The 17,817-nt window shown below is 37.9% G+C and overlaps 1 protein-coding gene across 1 annotated transcript in view; it reads right to left on the bottom strand.

Moving 5' to 3' along the window:
- Positions 1 to 4,743: 4,743 nt before the first annotated feature.
- Positions 4,744 to 17,817, bottom strand: part of Efcab13 (EF-hand calcium binding domain 13) — a 136,909-nt gene continuing 123,835 nt past the window's right edge. The window contains exons 44-46 of the mRNA XM_029546146.1: positions 8,245 to 8,343; positions 5,394 to 5,489; positions 4,744 to 4,835 (exon numbers count right to left, since the gene is read on the bottom strand). Coding sequence (XP_029402006.1) covers positions 4,744 to 4,835; positions 5,394 to 5,489; positions 8,245 to 8,343 — 287 coding nt within the window. The remainder of the gene's footprint in view (positions 4,836 to 5,393; positions 5,490 to 8,244; positions 8,344 to 17,817) is intronic.

The raw sequence follows: 17,817 nt of genomic DNA, 5'->3' as shown, positions 1-17,817 counted from the left end.
CCTGGTAGATTGCAAGCAATAAAAATTAAAGAGTGAATAAACAGAAATACACTTAAAAGAACAGTACCTATCCTTTGCAATTTCAGAATTAGACAAAACTCCTACAACACGGGCAAGATTTGATCTGTCTAAGATCAGAAATTGTTTGGGTTATGTTTCATAGAGACAGCCCCCAATAAAATGTTCTCAAGTTAACATATTCAGCTTTTACTTATTTGATTTAGTAGCTAATTCACCTCTAGTCCACTAAAGAGTTTGTTGCTAGCTCACCAAAGATTAGAAGTCTGGGAACATATACTTTGGACTGTGGAGTTTCACTTGGAATTGTGGGAACCCAAACATTAGTATGAGCAGTGAAGGGTACGCTGTTCATTCAGGCCTGAATCCTTGTGAGACATTTGGAGAACACTGTCCATCTTGTGTAAGAAATGAGTCTAACATCCCTCTTATATGTCCCTGAAAATGATGGCAGGCACTTAGAGTAAAAATTATATTTAAAAATTCTTCCCTGTTGGCTATGTTTTTCCCTCTCAATTTCCTCCACCTCCTGCTTCACTTTACCAAAGCCCTTCAATCCTCTGTATATCTTTCTCCAATAGCATTGTGTCCCTTGAATTCTGCCCCAGTCTAGTAGTGACATTGGTCACACTCTCACACAAAATAAAAATTAAGTTAAAGAAAAGGTTAAGAGTCAAAAACACTTTCACTGTCAGATTAAACTTTCTTTCCTATTTTGTGTTTTCTTAACATCACCTACGAGTGTTCAAAGATCTTCTTACAGAATCACATATTCTCTGAGAAATCCAAATCTATTTTAGATGCTTACCACCAACTGGCAGAGTTTGTAGCAGATCATCGATCTCCTGTTCTTCAAGGCTGATTCCCACTCTTTGTAAAAACATATCCAGATTTTTGGCATCAGGAATCCATTCTTGGGAAAAAGAGGTATTAGGAAAATCACTGATGCTGTAATGTGACCATCAATACCACTGTGTATTATTATTATTATTATTATTATTATTATTATTATTATTATTAATCTCATGAGAAAGATCAAGGTCTAATATAGACTGTTCATCTGAAGGGAGTAGGGTCAATGATGGTGTTTGAGTTAGATCTGAAATGCTCTGCATTCTTGAGCAACTGCTAAATCATCACACAAAGGGAAAGTCAGTCAACTAGTGACCGGTGATGGGTGGAGCTTAGCTTGGTTTTCCTGAACCTCCTGATTAACTACTTGCTGATGAAAGCACACTATCAAGTTCTGTTTCTAGTTATGTTGATTAGAACAACCATCCTGCTGAGACAACTGCAATACTGGATGAATGGCCAAAGCACCTTCTTTGGAGCAATGAGGAGCGAACAAGGGGATAGATAGGAGCTACCACCCCCAGATCTAACAGAAAGGGAAGAACATTTGCAATACGTGCTGACCCCTTTTTTCCGAATCTCAGTTTGGTCTTTGATGCCGATGGTCTCATGTAGTGATGTGAGCCCCAGATGGAGCACTGCCTCCTGCAGGCTTACAGGGCTACATAAATCTTAGCAGTGTGAGTCCCAAACATGTACCCTAGAAACTCATGCTTCCAGAGTGTCACTGTGTTTGTACAATTACTATTCATAGAAGGGACCATAGTTATAAAAAATGAAAACATCACAAAGAGTGATGGGCACATTAGCTGGGCTGTATCTCAAAACCATGATTTCAGAATGTCAGACTTTATGATCTGTCCCAGAATTATTTCAAGTTATATTCAAATAAAAGTTTAATACAATAAAATAGAGAAAATGTTTCAGGCATTCTACTTGGACATTAGCATTTAAAGCTGGAACTAGTATGAGACAGGAATCTATTTAAAAAAAAAGAAAAAGAAAAAGAAAAAAGTAACCTTACAGGGGGAAAAATAAAACCACTTAAGGCTGGTCCTCTGCAGAAAACACTCCTTATTCTCTAAACATCCAGTAAATTCTCATCCACTTTGATTTCTCATCTCTCAGCTCCTTCTTATTATCTTATGGATGTTTTCTCACTGGATTAAAAGGTCAAGTAGAGCTGGATGGTAGTGGCGCACACCTTTAATCTCAGTGTGTGGGAGACAGAGGCAGGCGGATTTCTGTGAGTTGCAGCCAGCTTGGTCTACAGACAAGTAGACACACAGACAGCCAAGGACACACAGAGAGCCAGGGACACACAGAGAGATCCTGTCTTGAAAAATCAGAAGCCTGACAAGGTCAGATCGGTCAATGCTTTGTCCTACTGGAAGATTGATAGACTGTAAAGGGAGATTGTTCAAAGCCAAAAGGCAATGTCAAAGCTAAGGTTTTATTTATAAAATATAATTGTCAGTGCATATCAAAAATGAGGAAATCTTTATACTTCTTAATAGATAAAGAAATGCCTCACAAAGGTTGCAGGATTCTATGTCTTTATAGGCGCCATGCCGTGGGAATGCTTACCATCAGGTAGCTGACTTTTTAAGAGCTGTAGTTTATCTTTCTCCATGTCTTCCAACTCCACATCTTCTGGGACATTTTTCACATCTTCAACACCTAATTCTTTTGCTTCAAACATTGAAAAAAATAGTTAAGTATTTTGAGCATATCTAGTACATTTTATTCATTGTAGAGTGGGTAATTTCTTTTCATTATGAATTGACTACTTTTCGTATGATTTTGTTTTATCTTACCACTTAGATTGTTAACCCAGTTTATGGTAAATATCAAACATAAAGCAAAGTCTGTACAAAATACTCTAGGGAATAAAAAGTTGTTAAGATATTGTTATGAAATGTTTAAAAACATTTGTTGTTGAAATGAAGAAAATTTGAATTACATTAGACAACTGAACACATACACTTCCTTAATAAGCAGAATAACAATGGATGGGTTCATCCAACTCTTTCGTTTGTGTGTGTGTGTGTGTGTGTGTGTGTGTGTGTGTGTGTGTGTGGTTTTGGGACTTGAACACCAAGTGTGCACACTGTAAGCAAGAGCTCTGTCACTGAGCCACACCCCCAGCCCTAATGAATTTCTTACTAACCTACAATCTCTGTGATGGAATCCAACAAATTTCTGAATGAAGTCTTTCCACTATCTGTTAAAAAGAAAACGACAACCATCACTTGCTTATAATGATGAAGACTTTTAAAATGTTAAGTGATTAAAGTTGGGAGATAAAGAACAATCAGAATAAATAGGTTCCGCTCATGGGACTCAATCACAAGTGTGTGTTGGGGAGGGGCCTTCCTGCTTCAGGACAAGACTGCGGTGAGAACCTAGGTAAGCTCTTGTGAGCTTAGGGAGCATTCGAGGTGCTCCTCAGCTGTGTCTGAAACAATCACATGTCTCAGGCATCTAGAGTGAAAAGACACATCTCATTTTCCCACATTCTTCTCATCTTTTTTATTTAGTTAACCTCAGACTTTTTCTTGGAATGACTAGACCCACAAATGTGTTAACAGTTAGAAAATGGCTATATAAATTTCTCTTAAACTTTTCAAGTAGAAAAAGAAGGCTTTTAAGAAGCCACTCGTTCCTTCTCTACTCGTTTCAGTCACGCAGTGGGTGGGGCGGATGGGAGAACAACAGCTTTTTACCTGTTTTACTGCATGTGTGTGGGTGCTTGACTTGCATGTGTGTGTACGTGCTCCGTGTGCATGGAGTGCCAGAAGCAGTCAGAAGAAGGTGTTGGATGCTCTTTTACTGGAGTTACAGGTCTTTGTGAGTCACCATGTGGGTGCTGGGAATCGAACCCAGGTCCTCTTTGAGAACAGCCAGTGTTCTTACCCACTGAGCCATCTCTCCAGCCCCGGAAGGATTAATATTTAAAGAATTTTTCCTCTTGGCAAATTTTTTCTCTCATTGAGATTTTCTGGAGTTAAATTGTTTCTGTTTGTGTCCACCCCGTGGAGCATCCTCACAATGGTCTCTTTTCTAAGTCTCCAGTCCAATAGTGTGTGATCGACAATCACACTATCAACAGAGACAAATGAAGTGGCTGAAATATAATTTTTGATATGGAGAGATGGAACTTACTATTATCATATGCTTGCTTATGTAAAAATCTTAGTGCAAAACAAGAATGTTGGAGATTCTTGTGAAGAGTTACCATTATCAAACATTCACACACAATTGAAATATATCTTACCATCAACCTGTAGGTTTTCCTTAAGGTCACTCATTTGACTTTCTGAAAGTTTCACATTCATGGTTTGCAAAATAGACTCCAGTTCATGAACAGCAATACTCTTTCCTATAGAAAAAATATATAAGCAAATTTTAATCACTATCTTACCTAAAGGCCTAAGAGTGATCCTAACACACAAAGACCAAGGCCCACTGGAGACTGCCCAACCGTACCAGAGACATCAATACCAGAATATCTTTCCTGATCTTGCTGATCCTGGTTTTGTTAGCTGGTTGATTGAGCACTGCTTTAAGAATTCATAGTTAACAAACCCAAGATTTTTGAACAAAAAGTATCATTTGTTTTTATCTCTTCAGTGCCCATATTGCATGTGTCGACCGATATCATAATGTATGCGGACTTTTATTTAGTTTTGTAAAAAGCCACACAGCATCTAATTGTTTCATTTCCTTCTTCCATAGAACAAATACAACTATCTGTAAGAATCCATGCAAATTTCTAAAAGAAATGTACACATGGTATCAGAATACAGACAAGGGTGTCAGAAATCACAGTCTAATTATTAGAAAGTTGCACGAACATAAAGCGTGAGGCTCTCAGATCCACGTGGCTTTCCTCTCTGACCCACACTCACCTTCCAAGTCTCCTACACTCTCAGCCAATTTCTTTTGGTAGAATTCTCGAATGTCTGCAGGCAAGGTACAAATCAGGTTGCAAAAGATTAATTGAACCATTCTAAAAGCAGTACTTCAGAGTGATAGACATTATGGCTTGCCATCAATATTTATGATATAATTGCAATAAGCAGTACAGTTGTATAACAGAAGCCCCCTCTATGAGCCTCTATACCCATTCATGTCTTACCCCTCTTGGCATTCCACCTATCTCTAATTTCTTTCACTCCTCCCCTTTAATTGACTCCCATTCAATTTATTTGATTTCATTCTTCCCAGCTTAATTCCAGAGATGCCCAATCACTGGTTGCCAAAGCACAGACAGGGAGGGTTTTTGGCTAATGGTAGGATCAGTGATTGCCAGAGCAAACAGTGTAAAAATTTTTGCATAGTTCAGTTGAACTTCCATTTAAAGGGGAGTTACTGGAAATTTGTTCTAAAGTTTCAGAAATCTTTTCCTTTTGAAAAATTTCTGGCAGGTATATAGCATTTTACATGAAAATGATGAATGTCTTCATGGAACAGATATAACTGTAAATCACCTCAAATGCTATGCAATTTAAATCGCTTACCAGCAGTAGAAATATTTTTTAGATCTATGCTTTCTCCAGAGACATCCCTTAAGTGCAGGATACTTTTTAAATCAATGAGGTCAACCTTTTCTCCTGCTAATGGAAGAAAATACAAATAAATGAGACTTTAACTAAAGACCTAAGAACTCTGAGCACATACAGACTTTCATGCTTCTGCAGTATTAACTGCCATATGGACAATAAATGTACAGTGATACAGTGATGCCTACCCATTTGTATCAGTAATGATACAATTTCCACATAGAAATGTGGCTTATTTTCTGATTCCTAGTCAAATTAATAATAATGATAGGTATATATATATATATATATATATATATATATATATATATATATATGATACTGTCATGTCTAGTTATTTTCTTTAATTATGCGTCAACCCATGTTTGCTTTCTTTCTTTCTTTCTTTCTTTCTTTCTTTCTTTCCTTCCTTCCTTCCTTCCTTCCTTCCTTCTTTCTTTCCTTCCTTCTTTCTTTCTCTCTTTCTTTCTTTTCTTTCATTTACAGGCAGGGTCTCACTAAGTAATCCATTAGGCTGGAATTCATTTTGCATACCTTGACTACACAATGATCCTCCTGCGTCTGTCACCCAAGTGCTGGTACTAAAGGTGTATACTACTACACCCAGCCACCATTCATCCTTTTATCCCATAAATAATGGTTTCTCTGGGTCATTAATGAGGAAGGGTCACACTGGCAAAGCTTCATAGGGTAAAGAGGATCACCATTTTGTCTAGCATTGCTTAATGTAGACAATATATAATCAGGCCCTAAGATATTAGATAGGAATTTCCACAATACAAATGTTAAAAAGAGTAACAAGGATATAACTGGGTGACTCAGTATACTAAAACTATAGAGAAATAGGATCTTAGACTCAGGATACTTTCTCATTAACATTTTTCAGTGTTTACTGTATCCACTAATTTGTTGAGATCAGTATTCTTTTTAGCTATAGGAAAAAAGAGGGGAGAGCTCGCCATGCTTCAGAGAGAGAAAAGCCAAGCAGCCATGTGATATCTCAGGCAGAGTGGTCACAGGTCACTTAACCGAGCAACTAAAGTTGAGGACAGATTTAGGGTGCGGAGCTAAGAGTATTGGGAAGGGTACACTAGCCATGGGAGTTTAATAATGCCCAGCAATTGAGCCAACAAGACAAGTTGAAAATGAGCAATGTCTATGTCTGTGGGTTGTTGTTGTTGTTGTTGTTGTTGTTTTTAGTTAATAATTTTTTATTAGATATTTTCTTTTTTATTAGATATTTTCTTCATTTACATTTCAAATGCTATCCCAAAAGTCCCCTATATCCTGGCTCACAAACACCTATAATTCCTATTTCAGAGGATCGGATGCACTCTTCTGACCACAGGCACTAGGCAAACAGACATGCATGAAGGTGAATATTCATATATAAAAATAAATATACAAAATAAAAAAAGTAAAAGTCCACGTTTTTATAAGAGAAAGGCAACACTCAATTGCAATACAATGACTCAAGAAAGAAAAAGCTGAGGGAGCATTGACTCCCAAGGTTTACTTTATAGCAATCAGATAACGATACAGAAATAGCAGCTAGCTTAGTGCCTAGGGTTTTCAATTACTAACTACATTACTCAACCACAGAGCAGTTTTCATTGTGTTAAAAGACTGCATGAATTTAGGGTATCCAGTATCCCTAATACACAACAAATTTAATATTAGCAGTACACACCCACATAATGTCTGTGACAACCATATGTATCTCCACATACAATATCTAAAACAGACTGTAAGAAGAAAGTACTTCTTTGGTCAAATGGCACAGTAATAAATAATAATTTGGTTTCTGTCAATTGCTCTGATGTCTATGATTAATGATAAAAATATGAGACATAAATTAAGATATATAATATAAAAAGACAGAGTTGAAGAAAAAAACTTAGTCTATCGAGCATTTTTCTATAAGCATGAGACCTGAATTGATCCCCAAAATGAACATAATAAATAGCCTGATGGTACATCACTCGCAATCCCAGTATTGGGAGGTGCAGATAAGCAGCTCACTGGGACTCAATGCTATCCAGCCTAGCATACCCAGCAGGCTCCAGCCCAGTGCAAGAGTTGCCCAGAAATACAAGGTAGAGGGCTGGAGAAAAGCTCAATTGTTAAGAAAACTTGGTGCTCTTGTAGGGGTTAGGTTTTTTCCCCCAGCACATACATGGTAGCTCCATTAACTTCATTTCCAAGGAATCTGATGCCCTCATCTAAACTCTGTAGGCACAAGTGTTACATGTAGGCAAAAACTCCATACACATAAATAAACCTTTTAAAACATTTTAAAGGATCCTTAAAAAAAAAAAAAGGTATACAACACCAGAGGGACAGCACCCAAGGTCATTCTTTGGTTGCCACAAGCATATACAAATATATGAACCAAACACACACACACACACACACACACACACACACACACACATGCGTGTGCGTGCGCGCGCACATGACTCACACACATGTGTGCATCCACAAACATGAGTACACATAGAAAAATAAACAATAAATAAATCTGAACATTTTCAGGAAATAGGAAATAAAGACAAAGTTTTCTTTCTAAAGAAAAGTGTTAAATGGAACAATGACCGACCAATAGAGCTTTAGTCTACTCCCTTGCTATTTCTGAAGTTTTTTTTTTTAATTTATTGAAAACTAAGACTTCCCATCATATTAGAAATAAATTCTTTCCTAAATTCTGCAAAAGCCCTTTTGATACAGAGGTCACTAGCTTTGGAAAGTCCCATATTCATGATCGCAGATACAGACTCTTCAAAGGGATGGTGGTTTCCCTAAGACTCACCAGGCAGGCCTTCTGTCAGCTTCTCTAGTGCTTTTTCTGAGAGGTGAATCTGCATCTTCCCCAGAACTTCATTCAAACTGGATATATCAATTTTTCTTCCTTAGAAAAGCAAGAAGGGTGAAAGGGAAGAAAGACAGTTTACAGAACAAAACAACATATTCATTTCTGACTATTATTAAATTGATTGGCAAGTGCTATTGAAGTAAAATGTATAATTTATATCTTTGTATTATAATTTAATATTTTTATAGGACTATCAGAACTTTAACTTAGCTTTTCTAGTTATCCAGGAAAAAAAGTAAGATAGCTAATTGAAAATCTATTCCCTATGAACTTACTTTGAGATAAACTGAGATAGCAAAATACCAAAGTAGTTTATGGTTTAGAGTACAAAAATCACAGATTTCATACTTTTAAACATAATAAGAAATTATTACCAGTTGCCTGAGCTTCCAGATTTTCCCCCTTGTGGAGCAACTATTAATCTTTCACTGCAGTGTGTGTTGTATACCCTTTAACCTGACCTTTTTCAATGTAATATTCTTCATCTTATTTTTCTTCTTATTTCTATTTACTCCTATTTGTTTTCTCACCTCACCACCACCACCCCAACCACCCTACTCTTCTCTGGTTTTTAGAAATCAATTATCACGGTGACAATTTTTTTTTGATAAAACAAAACTAAAACTGGAGAGATGGCTCAAGTATGAATAGCTCTTGCAACAATGTCACAAGGACCGGAATTCAAATTCCAGCACTCATACAACAGGTGCTCATGATAGATAATAGAGGGCTCTTTAAATCTCATGAAGATTTAAAAAGGTTATAAATAATTCCCTTAAAGATATACAGGAAAACACAAGTAGGTAGAAGCTTTTAAAGAGGAAAAAAAATAAATCCTTTAAAGAAATACAGGAAAATACAATTAAACGGGCAAAGAATAAAAGGAGCCAGACCTAAAAATGGAAACAGAAGCAATAAAGAAAACACAAATGGAGGCAATTTCCTGGAGACGGAAATCCTGGGAAAGAGAACAGGAACTACAGAAACAAGCATCACCAACAAAATATAAGAGGTGGAATAGAGGATCCCAGGTTTAGAAGATACCATAGAAGAAACTGATACTTTGGTCAAATGTAAAAATGTCAAATGTAAAAGTTCCTAACTCAAAACATCTAGGAAACTTGGGACACTATGTAAAGAGCAAACCTAAGAATAATAAGAATAGAAGAGGATGTAGAAGAAAACTTCCCTAACATAAATAAGAGATAGTTATACCATATATATAAAGAACTCAAGAAGGTGGACTCCAGAAAATCAAATAACCCCATTAAAAATGGGGCACAGATCTAAACAAAGAATTCTCAACTGAGGATTTATGTCCTTCTTAATGTCCTCTATCATCACTATGAGAAGTGATTTTTATATCTAAATCTCACTTTTCCTGTGTGATGTTGTATCCGAGACTTGTTATGGTAGGAGAATTGGATTCTGATGATGCCAAGTAACCTTGGTTTCTGTTGCTTATGTTCTTATGCTTGTCTCCCACCATCTGGTTATCTCTAGTGCTACCTGCCCTGGCTATATCTGACTGGAGCCTGTCCTTCCTGTGATCCTGGTTGTGTCAGAACTCCTCAGAGTCCAGCTGTCTCTGGGATCCTGTGATTCTGGGATCCTGTGAACCTGAGATCCTGGGTGTGTCCAAGCTCCAGGGAATCAAGCTGCCTCTTGGACCCTGAAATCCTGATGTGATCAAGCTCCTGGGATCCTGGGATCCTGGGATCCTGGGATCCTGGGATCCTGGGATCCTGGGATCCTGGGCGTGTTACAGTGCTTGGGAGTGGAGCTTCCTCTGTGTTCTGTGGAACTGGCTGTGGAGTTTGTGCCCAAGGTCTGCTCAGGGCACTAGCCCAGACAGACTGGAAGGAAACCATACCACTGGTCTGGTGGAGTTCCTATGTACCTGGGTCCCAATGGTCCCAGTTTTTTCCGGTGTTGGGACAGATGCTGTGTCCTCCTCACCTCTGATCCTATCTCTCTAAGACTTTTAACATGAAGGGGTGTTGTATTTTGTCAAAGGCTTTTCAACATTTAATCAGATGATCATGTGATTTTTTTTTCACTTTGTTTACATAGTGGATTAATATACATTAATGGATTTTTGTATATTGAACCACCCTGCATTCCTAGGATGGAGCCTACTTGATTGTGGTGAATGTTTCTGATGTGTTCTTGGATTTGCTTTGCAAGAATTTTATTGAGTATTTTTATGTCAATGTTCATAAGTGAAATTGGTCTGAAGTTTTCTTTCTTTGAGCCTTTGTGTGGTTTAGGTATCAGGGTAACTGTTGCCTCATAGGATGAATTAGGTAGTCATCCTTCTGTTTCTATTTTGTGGAACAGTTTGAGTAGTATTGGTATTAGCTCTTCTTTGAAAGTCTAGTAGAATTCTGCAATATTTGGTTGGGAGAGTATTAATAACTGCTTCTATCTCCTTAGTGGTTATGGAACTGTTTAAATAGTTTAGCTAGATGCCTTAGCTTTTGTAAATGGTATCTGTCTAAAAATCATCTGTTTCATTTAGATTTCCAGTTTTGTGGAGTATAGGCTTTTGAAGTAAGACCCAATGGTTGTTTTGAATTTCCTTAGTTTCTGTTGTCTCCTTTTTCATTTCTAATTATGTTAATTTAGATACTTTCTCTGTGCTTTTAGCTGGTTTGACCAAGAGTTTGTCTATCTTGTTGATTTTTTTCAAAGAACCAGCTCTTGGTTTTGTTGATTCTTTGTATTGTTCTCTTTTTTTGGTAATTAATTTCACACTGAGTTTGAGTCTTTTCTGCCATCTCCTCCTCTTGGGTGTCTACTTCTTCTTGTTCTGGAGCTTTCAGGCGTGCTGCTAAATTGCTAGTATAAGATCTGTCCAATTTCTTTAGTGTTATGAATTTTCCTCTTAACACTGCTTTCATTGTATCCCATTAGTTTGGGTATGTTGTGCCTTTATTTTCATTGGATTCTAGAAAGTCTTTAATTTCTTTCTTTTTTTCTTCCCTGACCAAATAGAGATTTTGCTTTGTGCCTGATTATATGTTCAGTTTTTAAGAAGGTTCCATGAGGTGCTAAGAAGAAGGTGAAAAATTTTGTAGCTATCTGTTAAATCTGTTTGGTTCCTAACATCTGTTAGTTTTATCATTTCTCTGTTTAGTTTCTGTTTTGATGGCCCATTTATTGGTGAGACTGGGGTATTGAAGTCCCCTGCTATTATTGTGTGGGATTCAATGTATGATTTGAGTTTTCATAAAGTTTCTTTTACAAATGTGGGTACCCTTGCATTTGGGGCATAGATGTTCAGAGTTGAGATGTCAATTTGGTGGATTTTTCCTTTGATGAGTATAAAGTGTCCTTTCCCATCTCTTTTTGATAACTTTTGGTTAGACATATATTTTATTCGGTATTAAAATGGCTCCTCTAGCTTGTATCTTGGAAAACCTTTTTCCAGCTCTCTACTCTGAGGTGGTGTCTATCTTTGTTGCTGAGGTGTATTTCTTGTATGTAGTAGAATGATGGGTCTTATTTAGGTATCCACTCTGTTAGCCTGCATCTTTTTATTGGTGAATTGAGTCTACTGATGTTGAGAGGTATTAATGTCCAATGATTTACTTCCTGTTATTTGATGTTGGAGATGTTACTCTGTGTGTATGTAATTCTCTTCTTTTGGTTTTGTGATTTTTGTGTGTGTGTGTTTTTTCTTGGGTGTATTTACCCCACCCTCCTTCTGTTGTATGACTAGTTTAGTAGAAAGATATTATTTAAATTTGGTTTTGTAATGGGATTTCTTGGTTTCTCTATCTGTGGTGATTAAGAGGTTTCTGGGTATAGTAGTCTGGGCTGTGGTCTCTTAGGGTCTGCAAGACATCTGTCTAAGATTACCTGGCTTTTAGAGTCTCTGTTGAGAAGTCAGATATAAGTCTGATAGATCTTCCTTTATATATTACTTGGCCTTTTCCCAATTTCAAAATTACTTATACAGCCAAAAGAAATGTAGACAATTAATTTGGGAGGTGGCTTGTAAGAGAACAACAAAGAGTGAGATTGATAATTATTGTATCAATTTTGAAGAAGAGGACCTTATAAGTTACTCTTTTTCTGAGATGAATGCTTTTCAAAATCATCACAGCCAATGAACCAGAATCTTATGCTCACCTAATGTCTGTGCCACCCTCCAAGCAGAACCATTGTTCATTGAAACAGTTGATGAATGACCCCATTGATAGACCATCTCAATACAAACACCATTTCTTAAATGAATATAACCTGTTCCCTGTGGGCCAAGAATGAAGACAATCACTCAAGTTAAATAACTTTAACCATAGCAGGAAATCTGTATCCAAATAATCGTGCCTACAATTCATTCCTTGGCACAACAGAGCTGTCAACTCTTAGCTTAGCTACTATAGAGGTAAAATCCTTTGGTGATGTGAGGGACATTGAAGTACAGCCTTATTACAATGAACTCCAGTCTCTAAAAAATCGTTCTTATATTAGGTTTATACCACAGTAAGAGCCAAGATTTTAAACTCTACTAAAAACAAAACAAACAAACAAACAAACAAAAAGACTTTATCTATTTATGTTCATTTAATAACATGCCCATCATTTTTAAGGCAGGTATAAAATATATATTGTGTTGAATATAATAAAAATAAATAAATAAATTATATATAATAAACACACACACATACATACACACACATATTTTTCCCTAATTTATAATTTATATGTCTTAGAGAGATCAGGGATTCAAGGCACATACCTAAACATAACAAGAGCAATAAACAGCAAGCCAATAGCTAGCATTAAATTAAATGGAGAGAAACTTAAAGCAATTCAAGTAAAATCAGAGACAAGACAAGGCTGCCCACTCTCTGCATATGTATTCAATGTAGTACCTGAAATTCTAGCTAAAGCAATAAAACAACAGAAGGAGATCAAGGGGATGCAAATTGGAAATGAAGAAGTCAAGGTATCTACTATTGAGGATGATATTATACATAAGTGATCTCCAAAATTCTCCCAGAGATTGCTTACAGCTAATAAACAACTTCAGCAAAGTGGCTGATATGAAATTAACCCAAAGAAATCAGTAGCCCTTCTTTATACAAATGATAAATGAGCAGAGAAATAAATTAGGGAAACAATGCCCTTTAAAATAGCCACAAATAATATAAAATACCTTGGTGTGACTCTAAACAACCTAGTGAAAGATCTGTCTGACAAGAACTTCAAGTCCCTGAAGAAAGAAACTGAAGAAGATATCAGAAGATGGATCTTCTCAGGAATCAGTAGAATTAACATAGTGAAAATGGCTATCTTACCAAAAGCAATCTACAGATTCAATGCAATCCTCATCAAAATCCCAACACATTTTTTTACAGACCTTAAAAGAGCAATTCTCAACTTCATATGGAAAAAACAAAAACCCAGGATAGCCAAAATAGTCCTGAACAGTAAGAACTTCTGGAGGAATCACCATCCCTGACCACAAGCTGTACTACAGAGCAATAGCGATAAAAACTGCACGGTATTGGTATAAAAACAGACAGGTCGATCAATGGAATCTAATCAAAGAATGAAAAATAATCCCACACACCTATAGATACTTAATTTTTGACAAAGAAGTCAAAATTATACACTGGAAAAAAAGAGAGCATCCTTAACAAATGGTGCTGGTCTAACTGGATGTCTACATGTAGGAGAATGCAAATAGGTCCATATTTATCACCTTGCACAAACTTCAAGTGCAATCAAGGATTGCGCTTCAAACTTCAAGTGGATCAAGGGCCTCAACATAAAACAGGATACATTAAATCTTAATAGAAGAGAAAGTGGGAAATACTCTTGAACGCATTGGTACAGGCAACAATTTCCTGAATAGAACACCAACAACTGATAAATGGGACCTCATAAAACTGAAAAGCTTCTGTAAGGCAAAGAACACTGTCAATAGGACAAAATGGGAGCCTACAGATTGGGAAAAGTTCTTCACTAACCCTACATCTGACAGAGGGCTAATATCCAAAATAGACATTCAAGAAGTTAGACTCTAACAAACCAAATAACCCAATTAAAAACTAGAGTACAGAGCTAAACAGAGACTTCTCAACAGAGAAAACTTGAATGGCTGAGAAGCACCGAAAGAATGTTCAACATCCTTAGTCATCAGGGAAAAGCAAATTAAAATCACCCTGAGATTCTACCTTATACCAATCAGAATGGCTAAGATAAGATAAAAAAAAAAACTGAAGCAATAGCACATGCTGGTGAGGATGTGGACAAAAGGGAACACTTCTCCAGTGCTAGTGGGATTACAACTTGTACAACCACTCTAGAAGTCAATCTGGTGGTTTCTCAGCTATACCACTCTTGAGCATATACCCAAAAGATACTCCACCATACCACAAGAAAACATGATCCACTATGTTTACAGCAGCTTTATTCACAATAGCCAGAGACTGGAAACAACCTAGATATCCCCCAACTGAAGAATGGATACAGAAAATGTGGAGGTTTTGTTTGTTTTCATACTTGTTTGTTGTTGTTTTTACACAGTGAAATACTTTTTAGTTATTAAAAAGGACATCATGAATTTTGCAGGCAAATGGATGGAACTAGATATATATCATCTTGAATGAGGGAAACCAGACCCAAAAGGACCTGCATGGTAGGTACTTACTGATAAGTGGATATTAGCTATAAAGTGCAGAATACCCACAATACACATTACAGACCCAAAGAAGTTAAACAAGAAGGTTGATCCAAGTGAGGATGTTTGAATCACACTCAGAAGGGAGAACAAAATAGTCATAGGAAGCAGAGGTAGGGAGGGAACTGGGTAGGAGAGGGGAGGGGCAGGGGAATGGGGGTCAGTGTCAGGTATGAGGAGAGACAGGAGAGAGGCCCAGATGGCCAGGAGAATGAATGGAAATCTGCAGATGCTGAGGGTGGGAGAGTGGGGAGAATCTCCAGAAAGAGGATGAGGAGGCTCCCAGAAGTCAATGCAGGTGACCTTAGCCAAGATGCCTAACGGTGGGGACATGAACCTGGCAGGCCATCTTATATAGCCAGGAAGGACCCCCAGTGGAGAGATAAGGACACCAACCCACCCTACAAAACTTTTGATCCAAAATTAGTCCTGTCTAAAAGAAATGCAGGCACAAAGATGGAGCAAAGCCCATCCCACGTGCAAGCACCAGTCGCTGACATTATTAATGATACCCTGTTATACTTTACAGACAGAAGCCAAGCATAACTGTCCTCTGAGAGACTCTACCCAGAAGCTGACTGAGACAGATGCAGATACCCACAGCCAAACATTAGACAGAGGTTGGGGACACTTATGGAAGAGTTGAGGGAAGGATTGAAAGCCATGAAGAAGATGGAAAGCCCACAGGAAGAGCAACAGAGTTAACTAACCTGTAACCCTGGAAGCTTTCAGAGACTGACCCACCAACCAAAGAACATCACTGGCTGGAGCAAGGCCTCTGACACATAGGTAGCAGATGTGCAGCTAAGTCTCCATATGGCTCCCCCAACAACTAGAGCAAGGCTCACTCTAAAGCTGTAGCCTGACTGTAGTATCCAGTTCCCAACAAGTCTTGCTTGTTTGGCCTCAGTGGGAGAGGATGCACCTAAGCTTGCAGAGACTTGACGCACCAGGGTGGAGGGATACCCAGATTCAGGGGAAATCCAGGGTAGGCAAATACTTAGGGTGGGTCCCACTCTCATAAAAAGGAGGGAGGGGGAGGGAGGGATTCTGTGAGGGGGGACCAGGAAAGGTGGCAGCATTAGGGATGTAGATAAATATTTTTTAAAGCCATCCATGGTCTTGCAAAGTAGCCTTTACTTCTTCTCATATTCCTGTTAGTAATTGCAATAAACTCAATTATTCAAGATGGACTTTGGAGAAATCATTAAATTGATCTGTCATGGACTCCCTTTTTGGAGTAAGGATATTGCATCACATAACACATATAGATGAACAAATATAGAGTCTTTAAGATAGCATATTTTTGACTGATTTGGAGGTAATGAGTTTGTAGCTTTATAGATTCTTCTCATGATTTTATAATCCTGACTACAGTAAATGTTTATTAACTACAGGTTAGGCAAAGAGCTTTGCACTCCTTTGCTGTGTAAGACTCAATATCATCCCTTGCAGAGGTGTAGGCAGTCTGATCATTTCTCCCTTAGAAACCAAGTGGAATAAGACTTAAAAAAATGAGTGGCTTAATTGTGACCTAGTGACCTCGTTTTAGCACACAGATCACAGCTAAGTTAAACACTCCAAAAGTTGAATCGGTGTTCTTAACGGATTTGAATAAAAGGCTCTTTTCTAGATCAGCATGGCAGCGTTCTACAGGAGAGTAATTAGTTATCACGGAAAGAGAACAGTAGAGATAAATAACAATTACAGATTCTATACAGCAAGACTGAATTTTCTTCTTTTGACATTTTGTTGTTTTTTTTTTTTTGAGTCAAATTTCTTACCAAATATTACTTTATTTATTATGCAGATCTTCTATAGAGTTAGAATGGATTAAATGAAACATAAATACACTCTGGATACAGAGGTGGTGTAGCTAGGATGAAATTTTAATGTCTTACAGCTTTCACTGATCTTCAGAGCCTTTGTTTCACCCATTGTGATGGTTTGTATATGCTTGGCCCAGGGAGTAGCCCTATTAGGAGGTGTGGCCTTGTTGGAGTAGGTGTGTCACTGAGGGTGTGGGCTTAAGACCCTCACCCTAGCTTCCTGGAAGTGAGACTTCCACTAGCAGCCTTCAGATAAAATTGCAGAACTCTCAGCTCCTCCTGCACCGTGCCAGCCTGGATGCTGCCATGCTCCCACCTTCATGATAATGGACTGAACCTCTGAACCTGTAAGCCAGCCCCCATTAAATGTTGTCCTTCTAAGACTTGCCTTGGTCATGGTGTCTGTTCACAGCAATAAAACCCTAACTAAGACATCCATATTAAACTTGGTGGGGTAAATCTTTTGGTCCTATATAAGACACAAATCACATCTTGCCTAATGATGTGAAGATTTACTCAGGCAATCAAGAAGCTGTCCTTTCACAGAGACAGAAAGGACTCCAGCGTGCTGAATTTCTGTCCATGCTCTTGATCTCATTTTTTCCCTGAGGTTTGGGCATTCTCATCTCCAACCCCTGAAATTTCCAGTCTCCTCTATAGAAACCTTCATAAGCAACTCTCCCCACTGAAGAGTGTGAAACTCTTTCCCCACTGAGTCTAACTAAGGTTTAGATAATGGAACATGAACAACTCATTAGTGACTTCACCACTGAGGAAAATGATAGCCCTCCCCCAGTACCTATTAACTACCCAAGGTCTCCCTTCAGTGAAGGGGAGGGCTTCATGGCCTCTCCTCCCCCATGCATGATAGAATAGCAACAAGCTCACTCTTGATTAGGTAACCCCAGATGCAGTGAGTTCACCAATTCAATGAGTTGAGATCCAGTCTTTCTCAGGTATGGTGGGATTTCTCAAACTAAAGGT

Source organism: Mus pahari, chromosome 14, assembly GCF_900095145.1.
Source record: "Mus pahari chromosome 14, PAHARI_EIJ_v1.1, whole genome shotgun sequence".
NCBI lineage: Eukaryota > Metazoa > Chordata > Mammalia > Rodentia > Muridae > Mus > Mus pahari.
The sequence above is the reverse complement of the archived record's forward strand: the minus strand, read 5'-3'. Positions and strand labels throughout refer to the sequence as shown.